At 40.8% G+C, this 19,371-nt stretch overlaps 1 protein-coding gene across 1 annotated transcript in view; it reads left to right on the top strand.

Moving 5' to 3' along the window:
* Positions 1-2,601: 2,601 nt before the first annotated feature.
* Positions 2,602-19,371, top strand: part of Not1 (CCR4-NOT transcription complex subunit 1) — a 30,675-nt gene continuing 13,905 nt past the window's right edge. Inside the window, exons 1-22 of the mRNA XM_080284267.1 lie at positions 2,602-2,719; positions 2,947-3,120; positions 3,766-4,043; positions 4,213-4,414; positions 5,910-6,047; positions 6,532-6,645; positions 6,799-6,985; positions 7,225-7,423; positions 8,749-8,839; positions 9,101-9,479; positions 9,774-9,895; positions 10,895-11,070; positions 11,654-11,843; positions 12,708-13,004; positions 13,399-13,545; positions 13,872-14,051; positions 14,517-14,684; positions 16,009-16,203; positions 16,374-16,518; positions 17,405-17,652; positions 18,164-18,463; positions 19,094-19,243. Coding sequence (XP_080140393.1) covers positions 2,672-2,719; positions 2,947-3,120; positions 3,766-4,043; positions 4,213-4,414; positions 5,910-6,047; positions 6,532-6,645; positions 6,799-6,985; positions 7,225-7,423; positions 8,749-8,839; positions 9,101-9,479; positions 9,774-9,895; positions 10,895-11,070; positions 11,654-11,843; positions 12,708-13,004; positions 13,399-13,545; positions 13,872-14,051; positions 14,517-14,684; positions 16,009-16,203; positions 16,374-16,518; positions 17,405-17,652; positions 18,164-18,463; positions 19,094-19,243 — 4,128 coding nt within the window. The 5' untranslated portion in view covers positions 2,602-2,671. The remainder of the gene's footprint in view (positions 2,720-2,946; positions 3,121-3,765; positions 4,044-4,212; positions 4,415-5,909; positions 6,048-6,531; positions 6,646-6,798; positions 6,986-7,224; positions 7,424-8,748; positions 8,840-9,100; positions 9,480-9,773; positions 9,896-10,894; positions 11,071-11,653; positions 11,844-12,707; positions 13,005-13,398; positions 13,546-13,871; positions 14,052-14,516; positions 14,685-16,008; positions 16,204-16,373; positions 16,519-17,404; positions 17,653-18,163; positions 18,464-19,093; positions 19,244-19,371) is intronic.

The raw sequence follows: 19,371 nt of genomic DNA, 5'->3' as shown, positions 1-19,371 counted from the left end.
TATTTACATTTCTATTTTATTTACACTGTGTTATGCACTGTCACTTGAAGTAACTTATAAAACTATTTTTCACTGTTCATGTATATTTACATTCATTACTTTCACTTGCTGTTTACACATTATTTACAATTCCACTTGCACTGTTTTCTATCTATCTATCTATCTATTGCCAGACGCCTCAATCCCGTTTGGGGTGGCCACAAACAAATCGCCTCCAAGTCGCCCTGTCCCCCGCCATTTCACTACCCTGCTCCCAACTCACACCCCCCTCTCTCATATACCTCTCCACCCCATCCCTCCATCTCATCCTCGGTCTCCCCCTCCCTCTTCCACCCTCCACCTCACTCACATACACTCTCTTCGTCAGTCTTTCACCCTCCATCCTCTCCACATGGCCAAACCACCTCAGTGTGTTCCTCACAACGCTTCCTATCACATCCACATCAACACCACAACGCTCCTTTATATCCTCATTCGTCAGCCTGTCTCTCCACGTGACTCCACAAGCTCCTCTTAAATAACTCATTTCCACTGCTCTCACTCTTGACTTGTGTCCTTCCAACAACGTCCAAGCTTCACTTCCGTACGTTAGAGTTGGTATCACAATACTGTCATGTAGTAACTTTTTTACTTCCATGCTCACTTCCCTGTTTCTTATCACTGCTTTCAAGGAACCAGCAATAGAAAGATCGTAGTCACTCTTTTATCAATTGTCAGCCCTTTACCTCTTTCCACACGAGGTTTAGTTGGGGGTAAAGGTCACAGGGCCCTTTGCATGAAGGTGAATAGTGGCTGAAGTCAGCAGGAGCAAACAGACGTACTTTCACATTGGAAGATGATAGTGAACTGATAAGGGTGGGCCGGGGTGGTGGCCTACCTAGGGAAATGCATGACTGCCAACGTCAGCCTCTTGACAGCAGCTAATATATAACAGTTAAATGATTGGCAGGAAATCTAGACAATACATTATAAATTAGGTAGTTCCAGGTGAATGTAAATATCACTTAGACTTCTCCCTTCCCTCCTTATATGTATATTTATTATGAAAATAGATTATACGGCATATTTCAAGGGGAATAAACAGCGAAAATTAGCGAACAAGTGCACGTGAGGTGTTGTCAGGTGATAATTAGCCAATTCCAGGTGTATGGCACTATCACTTACTTTATTTCTTTTATGTATATATTATTTGGTATAAGAATAGGGCATATGGTTTATTTCAATGGATGAAATCAGTGAAAAATTCCAGGGAAGATTTACTTAGCGTAGCACGGCTGGGCAGGCGAGAGGATAGGGTAATGGAGGGGGGGTAGGGAGGGGAGTCAAGAACGGGGAGAAATGGCTAAATTGTCAACAATGGATGGGAGTACAGATGAGATTAGGAGTGCTGACTAGTGTTGGACATTGACAGTACTGATAGATGATACAAGCCAACACTTGAAAGCCCGGGTGAATTCAAAATAACACAGAATCACAAAAGTGACGCCCCGCGGTATGATCTCTTGCTCCCAAGTGTCACGAAAGTGATGCCCCGCGGTTAAGGGGTCAAACAAAACTTCAGCTGTACCATAGTCACCCTCAAAATTGGGATTCCTTATGAGAAAGCATTGTACTGTATTGTTTTTTTTGTGTGTGTGTGTGTGTATTTATAAATTTGCATTCTTACTCCTCTCACAACGTAGAACCTAGTGCAGTGAATGTCGTTCTTACACACCACATACATCCAGTTTTACAACCCTGTGGTCTTCATTATTCATTCCCTTTGCAGTGAATGCAGTTCCTCTCAGCATGGATTGCATTTATGCCACCTTCAGCCTGTTTCTCATTCCCATGAGTTTCTTGCTGGTGGCAAGCCATGGACTGTGTTTTCCAGGAGTTTTTGGGATTAAGTCATACTTCCCCCCTAAAGAAAGCATTTGATGGTTAGAAAGATTATAGATTATGAAAAAAATCCATCCATCCATCCATCCACCATCTAATCCTATGTCGCCTCATGAGGAACATAGGAACCCAGGGCTAGGGAAGTTAGTCCTGATATTCAAGTTGAGAGTGAGAATAAATAAATAAATTTTAAAAACTTGGAAGAAGTGAAATTCTGTTAAGGTAACCTAAGTTAAACCTGGATGATAACCTCCTTAACTAATTGTCACCACCCTACCAAGTTTCAGTCGACTACATAAGTTGTGGTGTGAAAGGAAGGCCCTCTGATCTCTTTGGAGAAGTGAATTAATGGAGACATGAACTTCCTCATAATCACCCTTGTGTCATAGGAGGTAGCATATGAGACTCCTTGTAACATCAGTGCTGGGTGGTAGGTTCACCAGTAAGTTATAGCAATACAAGTTGGAGTGGGAAAATACTCATTCTAGCCCCCCCCCCCTCCCCTTTGATTTTGGTCTTCTGTTATTAAAATGTGGGTAGAGTTTCTCCCCTTACCTCGGGATTACTTTTTGCACCCACAGATTCTGGTGAACGTGAAGTACTTGAACTATCAACAGAGGCACTACACTTGCTACTCACCCAAGTGGTGCCTCTGTGGAGGGAGCCGGCGGTGCCCCTTCTCCCCCCTGAATCCCGAGAGGCCTTCCTCACCGCTCTGCAGCGGGACTTCCCCAGGTCTCGTGTCCCAGTGGTCCTCGCACCGCTCCTATACCCGGACTCGGACATCCTTATGGAGAAGATCACTCAGGAGCAGCCAGCCAACATGGCAAAGAATTTGGTAAGTTAAATATATTATGAGGAAGTACTTAAGGCAAAATTAAAAGCACTTACCATTATACTGTATAGTAGTACACTGCTGTAAGTTGCAAAATAATATGCAAGTATGTACAGAACCTTTCAAAACAGATGAACTGTGATATAAGTTTAGTTGCAACATGTATGTATAAAATTCATTGTAATCACAATCTTGTACAGGATTCAGTGTTTGTCAAACTTTCGTTTTAGCTGGATGGATCCTTGGCTGACCTAGTCGTAGAGTTAGGATACAGTTTCTGCAGCACGCCAGAAGAATGCCGGAACAACTTAGCCAACTTTGGGGTGAACTCCATCACCCCAGCTGCTGTTGCCAAAGTCCTTGGGGTAATGATTCGTACCCACACGGGACTACCAACAGAACAGGTATGGGAATTTAATTTTGTTAGTAATTTAGAGCATTGCAGCAGTGATTTTTTGCATAAACCTTGATGTAATTTATAGCATGATTTTTTATTGCCACAGGTGCTGTGCTATACAGTATCTTTCTCTAAAAGTTGAGGCCAGCATTTTTACATGATCGTTACATGTCATTATATCCTTTTTATTTTATTTACTTATTTATATTCATTTATTTGTTAATAGAAATAGTTTACAGTATAACTGAGCATTCAAGGTTAAGAGAGTTTTATGCCAAATTATTGTAAACAGGGTAAAGTCAGACACATTGTCTGGATGTGTTCGTACCATCTAAGCATTCACTTTCACCCTTTTTCCAGTGGACAAACGACTCTATTTCTTATTGTCAATAATGACAGCAACTCACATTTCCATTTTACCCAGCCTTATTTAATTTAAAAATAAATCATCGTGTTTAATTTAAAAATAAATCGTCATGTTTATACTGATTTCCTTGTTCTACCCAGGGATAGGGTAAGGTAGGGCCAGAGAGCATGACAAAGAATGTGATAAAAGAACTAAACAAGATACCGGTACTCAACTAAATGTTTTCAGTCCTCTGACTCGTAACTGATCCTTACAGGCTATATAACCACATATTTGTATTTTCAGATTGGATTGCAAAATATCAACCAGCCAGGTTCGTTGTGGAGTGATAGCAAAGACAAGATCCCAAGTAGCCAGGCGCAGTCGGCACCCGGAGGTGATGTGAGCCTAGTGGGTTCTGGGGGCTTAACAGGGCCACAAGGCTGGAATGTGGAGGTCTTCATCAAAAGTCTTCTTGAAGTAGTCCCAAATCTCAATGTAAAGGAAGTGTTCAATAAGCTTGACCATAAAGGTTTTTTGGTCAAAGACAGACAGGGGCTCAAGATACTCATTACAGCTTTAAGGTCAGTTCACTTTAGCTTTTGAGAGGAGAATGCCAGAGTTGATATTCATGTTTTGAATTTTGATGTACAGAACAGTGTGGAATACAGTACCTTATAATGGCTACAGTTACCGTAGTTATACTAGCCCAGACTGTTACCTATAACTACTTAAATTCCCTTAATTTTGCAGGTGTCTCCTTCAGGGACAGGGACTCAGGTCAGACATATTCCCTGTGGAATGTTTCTATGCCCACTGGAAGAACACTGAGGAGCAGCTTAGTCTTATAACACAAATTTTGAAGAATCCTGAAATATTCTGCTTTACAGACTATTCATGTCATACAGTATCAACCGATTGTCTGAAAACACTGCCAGATCTGGACAATAAGGAGGTACAGTATATCCTGACATTAAATAAATGTATTTAGATGTTGGAGTGGCCCTGGTGAGAGAGGATAGTGTTTGGAAACTCCCTGTACTGTTGTTTGCTGATGATACTGTGTTGTTGAGTGAAGACGAAGGGGAGCTGCAAGGCTTGGTGGATGAGTTTGAGAGAGTGTGTAAGAAATGGAACCTAAAGGTGAATGTAGGGAAGAGTAAAGTGATGGTCTTTGAGAGAGGTGAAGTCAGTGAATGTATAGTGAGGTTGGATGGTGAGGAATTGGAAAATGTGAGTATGTTTAAGTACTTGGGTAGTGTGATGAGTAAGGATGGAGGTTTGGAGGGTGAAGTGCTTGAAAGGGTACAGCAGGGAAGAAAGGTTGCTGGTTCTTTGAAAGCAGTGATAAGAAACAGGGAAGTGAACATGGAAGGGAAAAAGTTACTACATGACAGTATTGTGATACCAAGTCTAACGTACGGAAGTGAAGCTTGGACATTGTTGGAAGGACACAAGTCAAGAGTGAGAGCAGTGGAAATGAGTTATTTAAGAGGAGCCTGTGGAGTCACGTGGAGAGACAGGCTGACGAATGAGGATATAAAGGAGCGTTGTGGTGTGGATGTGGATGTGATAGGAAGCGTTATGAGGAACACACTGAGGTGGTTTGGCCATGTGGAGAGGATGGAGGGTGAAAGACTGACGAAGAGAGTGTATGTGAGTGAGGTGGAGGGGGGAAGAGGGAGGGGGAGGCCGAGGATGAGATGGAGGGATGGGGTGGAGAGGTATATGAGAGAGGGGGGTGTGAGTTGGGAGCAGGGCAGTGAAATGGCGGGGGACAGGGCGACTTGGAGGCGATTTGTTAGTTGCCACCCCAAACGGGATTGAGGCGTCTGGCAATAGATAGATAGATAGATTTAGACATGAACCTTACTGTATGTAACCATTTGTTTTATGAGTTGAATGTTGTTTGTTGGTATATTGCAGCCAAGCAACATGTATTAGTCAGTCCTCATTTGATTTAACTTGAGTATTTAAGTGTAAATCAGTATAGATATTCTTACAGCATTCATTCAAGATACATGTACCCTAGTTGAAGAGCGGGGATGGCTTCGAAAGGAGAGATGTGTAGATCAGATTTTTACTTTGATAATTCTAATTCTAAACATTTAATAATAAAAAATAAAAAAAAAATTCATCCTGAATCATAGTCAGACTAAAGCTCTTATTTTTCCAGTAACCATTTCTGTATGTGGTTATAATTCTTCCAGTTTACAGGCAGCATCTTATGGTACCGTACTTACTGCGTACTAATGTTGCTTTGATATTGGCAGATAGTGCGAACCACCTTGAAAAATGATGAATGAACTTGTTAGTGTGTGTAAGTGGAGAAAGAATTAAAATATGTGTTTATAAATTGATGGTCAAGTGTTGTAGTGTTCAGGAATGTTGTTGGTTGCTTTCCCTGTCTTACGTTGGTGATAGGTTTTGTTTCTGTCTTATATTTTCAGGTGGCAACATGGAAGTCTGTTCAGCTCCTGGAGGTTCTGCTGTACTTGGGAGAGGCTGGGCATTACTCAGCAGTGAAGGAACTGTTCAAGTTTCCAATACAACACTGTCCAGATATTCTAGTCTTGGGGCTGGTTCAGGTATGAGTAAAAGATATTGTTTACCAAGGGGTCTTGCATCATTTGGATTTGTACAGTAGGTGCAGAGTGGGACACCTTCATATGGTGGCACAAATATAGCCAGACAGTTCCATTGCCCAGGTACTGTATAAAAGCATCTGTCAGTTCCCTCCCTGTCCCCCAATAGAAGGCTGGTGGGCTGCAGGAGAGGGGTAGTTTCATCTTACAGTTCTCTGGGCTCACATTCAGATGAACCTGGGGCTGCAACTACTTCTCATATAATGAATACCTTTGAACATGTTAAAATTTGCCGGAACTTAATTTACCATACTGTATAATCAGTGTGGAGTTGATAGGAAGAATCGGTGTAAATTTGGCATTTTGTAAAAATAAAATAAAACACTAAGGAGATCATATAGATAATTGAAGTATGCATGGGGATGCTTATAAAAGGGTTGCACTGTATTTTGAACTTTGGGAGAACTATATATATTTTCATTTCCAGGTGACTTTGCCCTACACAATGCTTCGGCAAGATCTCATTGCGTCGCTGATTCCCATTTTCCTAGGGAATCATCCAAATGCTGCCATTATACTGCATCATGCTTGGCATAATCAGGTATGATTATGAACTTCACTGAACATTTTTTGTTAGTGGAATATTTTCAACAGAAAAATGTGATAGTTTGCATAAAATGACAATTTTAGACATGTTAGTTTTTACCCACATGTTTCTGGCAAGGTAAGTTCTAACATTTAACCTTTCCCAAAGAACCACACAAGCACAGTGCGTCAAATCATCATGCATGCGATGGCTGAGTGGTATATGATGGTTGAGAATGACCAGACTCGGCTGAGCCGTATACTGGATGTGGCACAGGATCTCAAGGCACTTTCACTCCTCTTAAATGCTCAGTCCTTCCCTTTCGTCATTGACCTGGCCTGCCTGGCGTACAGACGTGAGTGATGTATTTTCTTTTTGTTGAGCTGTGAGATGGAAATTTAGGTAGTCATGAAGTGAACTCTACTTAGAAAGTGAATTTGGATCTGTTTTAATAGATACCACAACATTTCATGGAGTAATATATGTCTGTGGCAGAATTTATGAAATTTTAATGATGAAAACCTAACTGATGCCTTGTTCTTTCCTAGGAACAGTAACTTAACAAAGTAACTGACCTCACAAAATTATATGCAGGTGAATTTCTTAAGCTGGACAAGTGGTTGACAGACAAGATCCGTGAGCATGGTGAGCCGTTTATCTCGTCATGCATAAAATTCCTTCAGCGTCGATGTCCCCAGTTGGTGGGAGGGAAGGAGGACATGTTGCCCAAGTCATCCCAGCTGCCCCCAGAGACCATGTCCACTCTACTAGTCTGCCTCAATGCCTGCATTATGTAAGTTTTTTTGTAATTTGACTTTTCCGCTTTTTTTAAATTTATTTTTTATTATTATTTTTTTTTTATCATCATCAGCACCTTCATCTTCTGACGTCTCTTTCTCACCTAAGGATGGAATGATGTAGGGTCCAGGAAGCATGCTAATACATTTATAGGTAGCCTATTTGTTCCACTTCACCTTTCATTCTTTGTCCATCAACAAAGCAACTACCTCTTCACTCTGTACACACGTTCTCATTACCAGATATGTACACACATGTCCATTCTACTCCCTGCTAACCTTGTCTCACACAGTATCATCATATCGTACCTTGCAACATGAAAACCTTCACTACTACAGTACTGCGTGTTTCTTGCATCCCACCCAGTCAGACAAGCCTACCTACTAATAACAAAGACTGGGCAGGAACAAGATTCAGATCTGAGTCCATCTTTTACCTGGATCATTTCAAGATATTTTGAAGGATAAAGATTATTGGTCCCTACAGCCCTCTCCCTTTCAGAACCTGCATGGCAGATACTGAGTACAGGGGCATTTATTCCCAATTTATGCAAGGATAAGTTCTGTGTGTGACTACCAAACCACACCTTTCCTGATATACAGGATTAATCCTCATCCTCATCATCATCTAGACCTCTTTCTCCACTTAAGGATGGGGTTAGGTAGCTTTCAGCAAGGAGGGAAAAAATGGAAGAAGAAAAAATCTGTTACAGTTCCACTCATTAAGCTTTCTTGCATGTTTCTAACAAACACATCTTTCCACTCACTCTGTTGCACTTAATCATCTCTGCATACACATCAACACTTGCTGCCTTTCTTGTCTTCAGCTTCATCACAGCAAGTCTTCACTTTTGTCATTATCACATTTCTTTACATGACTTACCTTCTTTGCCCACCATCAAAACCAGTTGTGTTTACAACTGCTTCTTTCTCATCATTACCATTCATTAATCTTTTAAAATATTTATTCCATTTGCTCCTCACTTGAATACAATTTGGTAACATATTTCCATTTTCATCCCTCACACTTCCACACTTCTTTTTCACCTTCATTTCATGATTATTGAAATAAGTATGGTACATAGTGTCATGATATGCAGGAAACCCTTTGGCTTTCATTAAGCTATTGGTGATTATTTTGTAACTTTTTCATCGAAGAAGATGTGTCCCATGCTGAATCAAATCGTCCAGCGTTGGAATAGATTTAAAAAGATGTTGTCAGACTTAAGGAACGAAGTTGAATGATTTAGGAAAAGATATATAAGGAATAAATCGTGCATTACGGTTGCCTATAAGTAATATTTGGTTTCTTTGATTTTAGGAATGTCTCACAGGAGCTTTCTGACACAATACTTCAGATGGTTCAGAACTGCAGCCTGATGACTCGTTCTCGTTCACAGCAGGTTGGGGTGGTGAGTACCTAAGCTTTGGCAAAATGGTAGTTGATTACCCAGAAGAAAGACTGTGTGTGTGTGTGTGTGTGTGTGTTTGTATTAACGTTTGTGATGATACTTTTACATGACTAGTTTTTCTTGGTGCATTTTTGGGATGAAATATTGTTTCATCTATGGTACATTCATTTCATAATGATCTGGACAGAATCCATGGGCTTCTTTTAGTTGGGAAAAAAAAAAAATTATATGGAGTGTGAGCATTGTGATGATTTATTTCAGATTGGTTTTCCTGGTCCTGGTCCAGCTGCGTCCAGTGAGGGTGCCCTGGGCAACATTGCATCCAGCCTTGGCAACCTCAATCTGGGTGGTACTGGCGTCACCTCATCCATCTTCCCAACACCTGTCTCCACCTCAATGAGCCTGGGTGCTCTAGGCTCTCTGGGTACTGCCCCAGGATCCCCTGGTCGACCCTTAGGTCCATCTTCTGCCCCTGGCACTTCTCAGTCCCCTCTCTCCTCCATACTGCCAGCACTACAAATAGGTCCCCCTCACCCTGCAGCAGTTGGGTCACAGCTTCCGGCACTGCCAGCATCATCCATCATACCATCATCCCTCCGTTCTCACTCAGTCCAGCCCACAGTTGCTCCAGCCAGGCAAAGTAAGTTTCTGTTTTTGTTAATATCATAAAGATAATTAAGTGCTTAAGTGTCGTCATACAAATTATGCCAGCCGACATAAGGAAGATACCCAAGATTGGAGAAAAAACATTGACATTACCTTTGGAAAAGGGAATGGATGTAAGGAAGTAAGAATTGTATGGGGATCAGATTGTTGAACATGCATTTCAGAAAATCTGATGTGTTAATAAAAATAGGATGGATTTAGGAATAGTAATAGTTATATTATGGTAGTTGTGGTTGCTTCCCAATGATTTAATTTTTCCTTATTCCAGTGGACATCTCTCAGATTTTTGACATGCCACAACTTGTAAGCAAAGAAGTAGAGGATGAAGCAAACAGCTATTTCCAGAGAATTTACAATCATCCTCCTCATCCAACATTATCCATAGAAGAGGTAAGGAAATGGTAGTCTGGGGACAGTGCAGCATCCCAGTTTGCATGTATGTGGTTAAATATCCCACCGGTTCATTTCTCAGAGTTTCCTGCTCATAATCTTGCTTAGCAGGAAGGGGTTTGATAAGGTTTCTGTGTCCATATATGTCTCATGAATGAACATGCCCTAAGTGTGAAGCAGTGCAGTGGAGTATATGACCTTGGGGTAGGAAAGGATATCTGAATGATGATGGTGATGATGTCTAACTGTACCTACGATTTACTCACCTTAAGTTGCCAAAGATTTTTGCTGTTTAGCACTGTATTGCATGCAGTTCAATGGCAGATTCACTGTATTATGGCTCAGAATCCTTTCCCTTAGCACTTTTTGGGGCTAACAGTATGATAATGCTAATCACTTGCCACAACTTGGCAATCAGGATGACAAGATGGCAGTTCTAGGTTGAATTAAACTGGACAGTGTATTGATCTCTTATCTGTATTTTATCAAGCCATGTAAATACTAGTCTTTACTTAATCCATTGTTGGGATGGTTACTACACTTGTTTTAGTCACAGGAATATACAGTATACATGTTAGCAAGGGTTATGATGTAAGCAATAAAGCTTTTAAGTGATAGAAAAGGAGAATTTATTAAGAAATGTGGTGCTTTGTATGCAGCATGTGTTAGAAGTTGAATGCTGTATGGTAGTGAGACCTGGGCAGTATAGGAAGAGGACGTTTGTAGGTTAAAAATGTATAGAAATGACAATGAATAGATGGATTTGTAGTCCATCCTTGAATGTGAGGCTTGGAGGGGCTTGGATTGTGTATAAAGAATTGAATGCTATCACAAAAGATTGGTAAAGTACCTGCTTGTAGGATTTTGAAGGAGCAGAGATAAGAATGATAAGACCTGGATCATTGGGGGACCTGAATGCATGAAGCCGGCTTTAGTGCTGTACAACTCTCCTATTTATTTTCATATTTTTTTAGTAATGGTCTGTATGTTAATTCTCAGGTTCTTGATATGCTGAAGAAATTCCACGAATCCTCCAACAAGAGGGAGCGCGAAGTTTACTCATGCATGCTGAGGAACCTCTTTGAGGAGTATCGTTTTTTCCCAACTTACCCCGACAAGGAACTGTTCACTACGGCCAGGCTCTTTGGTGGCATCATTGAGCAAGGACTTGTTGAGTAAGTATTTTTGTTTTTTTTTAATTTGTGTTTTGTATAACTTTATAGATTACAGTTGTGGGAGAAGAAACAGCATGTTTCTCAAATGGAAAAAGTACAGCCTGCATGGAGAGGGACACCCTCAGGTGGTGGAATTGATGTAATTGGGCAGCTAGTTGCCCAGTTACATAAACGTCCCCCAGCTTCCTATCCCCCAAAAAAGGGATGGTAGACTTGAGGAGAAGGAAGCTTCAGCTTGTAATCCGCTGGATTCACATGCAGAGCCTGGAGCCATGGCAACAGGAGAGAATACCGGTAGTAAAACCCCAGTATATTGGGCCATGCTGTAACAAATTGTGTTGTCTATGAAAACGCATCAGACCTGTTTTGGCTTTGTTTCGTACAGTTGACTTGGAAGAAAACAGTGGAATAACCCTTACTTTGCTGTATTGTTCGCATGTTCGTATATTGATTATGCTTTATCGACCATATTTGATTGAATTCACATGTTTTTAATCTGTTGATATGTTAGCTTTCCTGACCAATTGTTTTAGGCTGCATTTAGTTACCTAGGTATATGTACATTTTCATGCCATTTTCCTAGGTACATGGCCTTGGGTGTGGCGCTGCGATATGTAATGGAGGCCCTACAAAAACCTCATGGCAGTAAGATGTACTACTTTGGCATAGTGGCACTGGACAGATTCCGTAGCCGCCTCAAGGAGTACCCAAGATACTGCCAGCACCTCATGGCCATACAGCACTTTAATGAGTTCCCACCACATCTTATTGAGGTCAGACTTCTCATTTGTATCATTATGTGTCTCCTGCATAGATTGCACCAGCAAAATTAATAAAGCATTTTGGATGTGGAAGCTTTGGTTGTGATATAAGTAAAACATTTTATATTTCCTAGTTAAGTGAGGTTTGTCTATTCTGGTTAAGTATGTACTGTACTTGCACACTTTCTTTTGCATACTCATATAGCAGTGAAAGATTGGAAACCACCCTCTTTGTATATGAAATCTTGAACAGGGATGTGGCAACTTAAGTTGTGAGCACCCTTGTGCTCCTGTAGGCTAGTAGTAAGGTGTGCTTTTCTTTTATATGTTTACTCAGACAAAAGAACTGTATGTATACTGTGTGAAAATGGGATATTATAATTTACAGTAATGGTAATGACTTATCCACTAGTTTCTCAGTGGTTGAATTCTGTAGTTACTGTACAGTAGTTTCTTTAAAGGAGAAAGAAAAAAAAAATCTCCCTAACTGATTAAAGGATCCCATAAGAAGATGTGAATCAGCTACTCTTAGCAACAGAAGCTTAAAAGATGAGATGATTTGTATTGTGTATCATTGTGGTGAATAGATTAGTAAATAATTGTATAAGGAAGCAAATCACCGAAGTTGTGAAAGCATGTTAATTGAAAAAGGATTAATAGGGAATGAATGGAGATGCAAATGTGAAGATTTACACCCCTCTAGTAACTTGTTATTTGAAGTGAGACCTCCCGTATTTTTCATATACCAGTATTTTTATTTTTCCAGACTGAAACATGTGGCCTTTTGGCAGATTGTGCATTGTGTGTGTGTGTGTGTGTGTGTGTGTGTGTGTGTGTTTGTGTGGATAGGATGATGAGATTTTTATCATTTTGCAGTATATCAAGTATGGCACGCAGTCCCAGGAGCCACCCTCACGGCCTTCTGGAGTGGTGATGCCTCCTACCATCAATGTGTCTCCCAGCACTGCCCCATCCGGCACCTCTGCCTCTGTGGTGGCGGGTGCGGCTGTGACACCCGTTGGTCCTCCACCACCAAACTCCGCCACGCCTGTTGTGTCGTCCATTGCTAAGACCATCACAGCTACCACCACCACCACCACCACGGCCACACCTGCGCCCATCACCAAGCCTCAGTCAATGGCAGTGTCGTCCAGTGCTGTTGGCCCGGGAAAGGTGAGTGTTAAATGTCTTTTGAATGAAATGCACATTTGGTACATCAAACTGACCATATGACAAACCAATTGGGGCAAGAGATTAATGTTATATCCATTAATTTATTACAGTTAACTGATGCTTTAGAGCCATTTTAATTAATAAACCCAGGTTTGTTATGTGCTTACCTAATTTTGGTGGATATTTAACTGGATTGTAAGTGTTCACATTATTTATGGTTTTCATTATCCATCATTATTTCATTCCTTATTTAAGAAAAATATATTTACCTGTAGTTTTCTAATAGACATGAAGATCAGTCATGACACAAGTGAATGATGATTGTACCGCCATTTGTACTCATTGTTCTCAAAAGTTTGCCCGTTAGTTGCTTCTATTAATAATACTTTCCCAGCAGCAACCTACAATAACAACAACCAACATTGAGACACTTCTGGTGGCTACAGAGAAGGAGGAGAAGATAACGCCACCACCTGAACATATCCAAGATAAGGTTGCCTTCATCTTCAATAACCTTGCTCAGGTTAACTTGCCACAGAAGGTATGTGTCATTTGAAGCAGGTTGTTTGACTTTGTGTAGGTTAGAGCTCTTTTTAAACCCTGCACTGTGATGAATCTGTAGTTGAATAAAGCAGGTTATTGTAAGCCAGTACAAAATATAAGTCTTCATAACACTGAAGGGGTTAATGAAAACCAGTGTTAGTACTAGGAAAGATTTGTTGCTAATGTGGTTGGGTGTCCTTTTGCTTCATCAGGATTCCAATAATCATGGTGTGTTTTGTATTTGATAATACTCATGGTCATTATTATTTTTAAATTATTGTTGTTGTTGTTTTTCTTTAATGTGTTGTTGCTTGTTTATTTCAGTGTGAGGAGTTACGAGAGGTAGTTGGTGAGGAGTACTGGGTGTGGGTAGCCCAGTACCTGGTGATGAAACGTGCGTCCATCGAGAACAATTTTCACACACTGTACTCACTCTTCTTGGATCAGCTCAAGATGAATAATGTAAATGTTATGGTCTGCCGTGAAACGCTCAGGAATATTAAGGTGAGAAGATGTTTATGTTGTGTCCTTGTAAACTCTGTTTGCTTTAACTAAGAGTAAAATTGGCAGCCTACTAATGCTGGGCTGTAATAAGAGATTAATAGCAGAATATTGTGCTTGTTATGGAGAAGTCCTGTGGAAATGAGGTTGAGCCATAGTATTGTCTTTTGTGCTATTGAGCCACAAGAGATAAGCTGGAAAAGGACAAAAATCTCTGCCTTTTAAAATGAATGAACTGTAGGGATATTAAAAAGCTAATGGAGGCATGATGGGGAAAACATAGGAATTTGAATTTTCCTCCTGGCTTATGGCTGCTTCAAGGAGACAAGGATAATGCAGATTTTTAAAAACTGATACGTCAGGAAGAATAATTCTAAATGGTGTAGTAATTTTTTTATAATATTTGTATTCTGTTTTGTTTCTGAAGTAGCTAGTTGGTCTGTGTTCATGACATCCTTTTGTTTGTAGGTACTTCTACGGGCAGACAAGTCTGCAGCCAATTTTTCAGACAAGTCACTTCTGAAAAATCTCGGCCATTGGTTAGGAATGTTGACCCTCGCCAAGAATAAGCCAATCCTTCACACAGATATCGACATGAAATCTCTCCTGATCGAGTCATACAACAAAGGATTACAGGTAATGTTTGTTTTTAGATGTAGCTAACAATGTTATTACTATGTTATTGTGAACAATGATCATGAGAGTGAGTTAGAGAAGTAGAAGTGTTTACTTAAAAAGTAAAAGTAAAATCATATTATACAATGAAAATGAGTATGGAAGAGTTTGCTACGGTTCACTACAAATGATAGAGGGAAATGCAAGTGGAATGTAGAAGAAATGAACAGAGAGCTGCCATCAGGAGTGTGTCTGTTGCATTGGAGGAGGTTTGACTGTAATGCTGTTGAAAGAATGGATATGGCTATTGTTGTTAGTGTGTGGACCCCAGTCTCGTTTGGACATGAACCGTGTGGGCTACGGGCTGCAATTGCCCTTCTGCAGTTCACCAACCTCTCGGGAGATAGGGAAGGAGTTGAAATATGTTAATGTAATCAGGCACCAGAGCTACCTTGCTACTGTAGTCATTATCTCATGCCACCAAATGAAGGCACCCCTTTTTCACCACTTGTGTGGTGAAGAGGAGAATGAATTTGATGGTGGAAGGAGGCATGGAAGGCCAACATAAGGATGAGGTATGGTAAATTTGTGAGCTGGTGGAAGGAGCAGTGGGAATTATAGAAATGGATGGGTCATGTATGTATAAAGATTAACTTGATGAGGCTGGTGTTGCCCCACCTTCCCTTTTTCCATAAACTTTGAACAAGTCTGTAATATTATCCTGCTCCTTAAGAAGCTTGAATAAATTAAGCATGTTTGTGAACAGTTGTGTGGTCATTTCAGTGGACATGCTATTTGATTGGTCTCCCACTTCAGATACTTTGATTCTTAAATCAATCACACTTGTCTCTTAGGTGAAAATTAGGATTGAAATGCAGAAGACCTATGTATGAGAAGTGGGTCTAAGAACTTTGGAGTCCTAAATGATGAGTGAATTTATGTGTGGTCCATTTGATTAGACACTCAGTTGATTGTCCGCCTGGTTTTGTTTCCCATTTTATATTTCCGGATCCTGAACATCACTTAGATACTCAGAGCTGAGAGATAGGGTTATGGTAGGATGTTGATTATGTTTTGTTTCAGCTTCACATCAAGTAATAAAACAAACTTTTACTTTGTTACAAATTACATATCCTAGGTTCCCTTTTTCCCAACAGTTTCCATAGATTGTTAGGAAGTGATTAGGTGGTTTGGCTCATGGCCAAGTTTCCAGTTCATAGACAACAGGTGTGCCATGCCCAGCTTAGATATGGGGATTCCTTAAGAGGAATCTTGGCATCATGTTGATGTATGTAATGTAATCTAGTAGCTGTTGCTGACCATCACCTCTCTTTGTAATTGATAGGAGATGCAATATGTGATCCCGTTTGTGGCCAAAGTGATGGAGTCATGTGGAAAGAGCAGGGTATTCAAGCCTCCCAATCCTTGGACAATGGCCATCATGAATGTCCTGGCTGAGCTACACAAGGAGCCAGAGATGAAACTGCACCTCAAGTTTGAGATAGAGGTCCTCTGTAACAAGCTGGAGATCAATTTGGAGGTATGCAGTGTTGGTTGATTTCAGTTGTATTCAGTACAATTGATTAGGTTAATTTGGCAGAATTATTCACCAGATTGTGGCAGCAGCTTTGCTACAAAAGTAAACTTGTTCGCTTACTTAAAATTTAGATATGTTGGTATATTATGAAATTTATTCACATTTTTCTCAAGGACTTAAAACCCGCCAACCTATTAAACGACCGTGAACGAATTGCACGCCTCAAGCCGCAGTTGTCACAGCCTGGTGGGGCCAAGCGAGCTGAATCAACGCCTCTCTTCCCAACTCTGCAGGGCTTTCCCACTGCCTCATTTATACGTAAGTATTCAGAGTCCATATTTTTACCGCCATTAGTTTATTTGTTTTTTTATCCTTCCACTTTTTTTTTCTTTTTTTTTCTGGGTGTCCCCACACATGGGGGTTTTAAGATATGTAAAGATAATTGTTTTGATAAAATATTCCACACCAAAAAGTAGACCATAATTTCCTGAGTACATTGATGTCTAACATAATGTTGGAAAAAAGATATATATATATATATATATATAACTAATTAGCTAGCTGTGTGGTGAGCTGTCAAAACCTGTGGTGTTGGAGCTGCTCCACTACCAGACATATGCCATTCAGTATGATGATAAAGCTGTTCCCTTATTTTATTTTTATTTTATTTTATAGGGTAATTATTGCACTCCAGTTGGATTGAGCTGGTGAAGTTTTATATCCAAGGGTTGGTTGGGGTTGATTGCTTATGTAATGCCACTCAGGGATGAGTGAGGCTGGTCACTCTCATCTTAAATGTCAAGACCAACTGCCTAGCCCCGGGCTCCTGCGCTCCTCTTGGGGCAATGTAGGATTGGATGATGGATGGATGGATGGGTAAAATGGGGTAATTTTGCCATGAACAGTGGTTTTTGCTAAATGCAAACCACCACATATGGAATATTTACATTTTTATTGCTGTAGCTATACATTCAGCCCTCAGTACTGGCACACAAATACCGTATAAAGTCCAGAACACACACAGAGACAAGTATACATGCCATCCGATGGCTACACACATTTCCTTAGTAGCACATTAATGTGCCATCGGATGGGAAAAGCTTTATAAATATGCAAATTAATTTTACAATTTTTTTTTTTTTTTTTTTTTTTTTTTTTTTTTTTTTTGGTAAAACCATTGTGATCAAGGTAATCTGTCTTTCAGCAAAGACAAGTTGGTCCCAGGTAGCACCACCAGGTGCAGTAGTGGATACCAACACAGTGAGTGGACCAAGCTCCTCTGTAGGAGCCACTCCTACCCCTCCTACTGTGCTTCCCCCTCACCCTTCCACCACCCCGACTCCCATCCAGCCCCAACAGCAGCCGGCCTCAGAGCCTCGCTTTATCTATTCAGATATCAGCGTTGCATCACTCAGGGGACTGGAGCCTCACATTTCAGTTTCTGTACCTCAGGTGAGTTGAGTGCCAGCCCTAAAGTATTTTTGTAACTGCTGTGGTAACCCAGTGGTTAGCATTACTGACTGTGAATCTGCTTGCCTGATAGTGCCAGAGTTTGCATCCCAGAGTGGGCAGCTGGTGCCACACAATGCTGGTAACCATCCACCTCTTGTGGGATGGTAGATAAAATGAGTACCTCAGTTAACATGTAGAGAACATAATTATGGTAACCGGATAATGTAGAGGTCCCTGTATTGTATGATAGTGGGAGTATAACCTGCCACAACCTCAAATGCCCAAGTTAGGGTGATGAGCCCCCCCCCATCTTGTCATTAATGTACAGTACAGCATTAACATTTTACATTGTTATACATTGAACTGATAGGCTGAGTGAAGTAAAGGTTTTGAACATTCCCAAACATGTAGTGCATGAAGTTAAAGTTATGAACATTCTCAGACGTGAGAGTCTGTTAATTCACTGATGGGATTTTCACATTGTTAAAAGGTTGGATGAACAACATTACAGGTGTGTGGTGTTGCAACGAATGCTCAGCTGAAGCAGCTAGTTCGTCATGCAGTTGAGTATGCCGTCCAAGAAATTGTGGGAGCAGTGATTGAACGCAGCATCAAGATTGCCATCACCACAGCAGAGCACATCATCAAGAAGGACTTTGCTCTGGACCCGGATGAATCACGAATGCGTGCAGCCACACACCACATGGTGCGGAACTTGACCGCTGCCATGGCCATGATCACCTGTCGGGATTACTTGGCGACAAATATCACCAAGAGCATCAAACAGGGACTTGTGCAAGCTTTTTCTAGGGTAAGTCATAAGAAATTACTGGTAATGATTACTCAGAGTACTCTGGCTTAAGAAGCACAAGAATGCAGTTTAGTGTCATTAGCAACTTGAGCTACTTTTATGCAAGTTATATTGCATATGAAGTTCTATCTATCTATCCATCTATCTATAGCCCGACGCCCTAATCCCGCAAAGGGTGGCCGCAGACGAAACGCCTCCAAGTCGCTCTGTCACCCACCATTTGACTACCCTCCCCCCAACTCACTCGCCCTTCCCTCATATACCTCTCAACCCCATCCCTCCACCTCATCCTCAGTCTACCCCTCCCTCCACCTCACCTACCTACACCCTCTTAGTCAGTCTTTCATTCTTCATTCTCTCCACATGTCCAAACCACCTCAGTTTATTTCTCCTAATCTTCTCAACCACATGCACATCCACCCCAAACGTTCCTTGACTTCTTCATGATAGAAGTTGCTTATTGGATATACCGTAGGTGTTAGCTCGCTGTAGTTCATCCTTTTTATAGGACTGTAAAATATGTGGTGTAATGCCTTACTGTTGTTGGTGCAGATTGCCTGTCAGTGATGTAATGTATTATTATACTATACAGTATTTACAGTACATTTATATTGTGGCTTCAATTTGCAGGCCAATCCTCAGCAGTTATCACAGCAGGTGGAGCAAATGGAACAGTTGGCTGCAGCAATCGCTCAGGAGAACATAGGCATTGCTTGTGCTTTCATACAGAAAAATGCCGCAGAGAAAGCTGTCCTAGAAATGGATAAACGGTTGTCACAGGTACAGTACTGTATTTAGATTGAATTTCATTTATGCAAGAAACTAGTTAGATTTTTTTTATTGGTGTAGTTCATTCAAGTTAACATGCCGGGAGTTTCCCTTTGCTAGGTACTCTATTTTTAATGGAC

Source organism: Coenobita brevimanus, chromosome 101 (assembly GCF_032717465.1).
Source record: "Coenobita brevimanus isolate Jiangsu-jjx chromosome 101, ASM3271746v2, whole genome shotgun sequence".
In the NCBI taxonomy this organism is placed as follows: domain Eukaryota; kingdom Metazoa; phylum Arthropoda; class Malacostraca; order Decapoda; family Coenobitidae; genus Coenobita; species Coenobita brevimanus.
The sequence above is the reverse complement of the archived record's forward strand: the minus strand, read 5'-3'. Positions and strand labels throughout refer to the sequence as shown.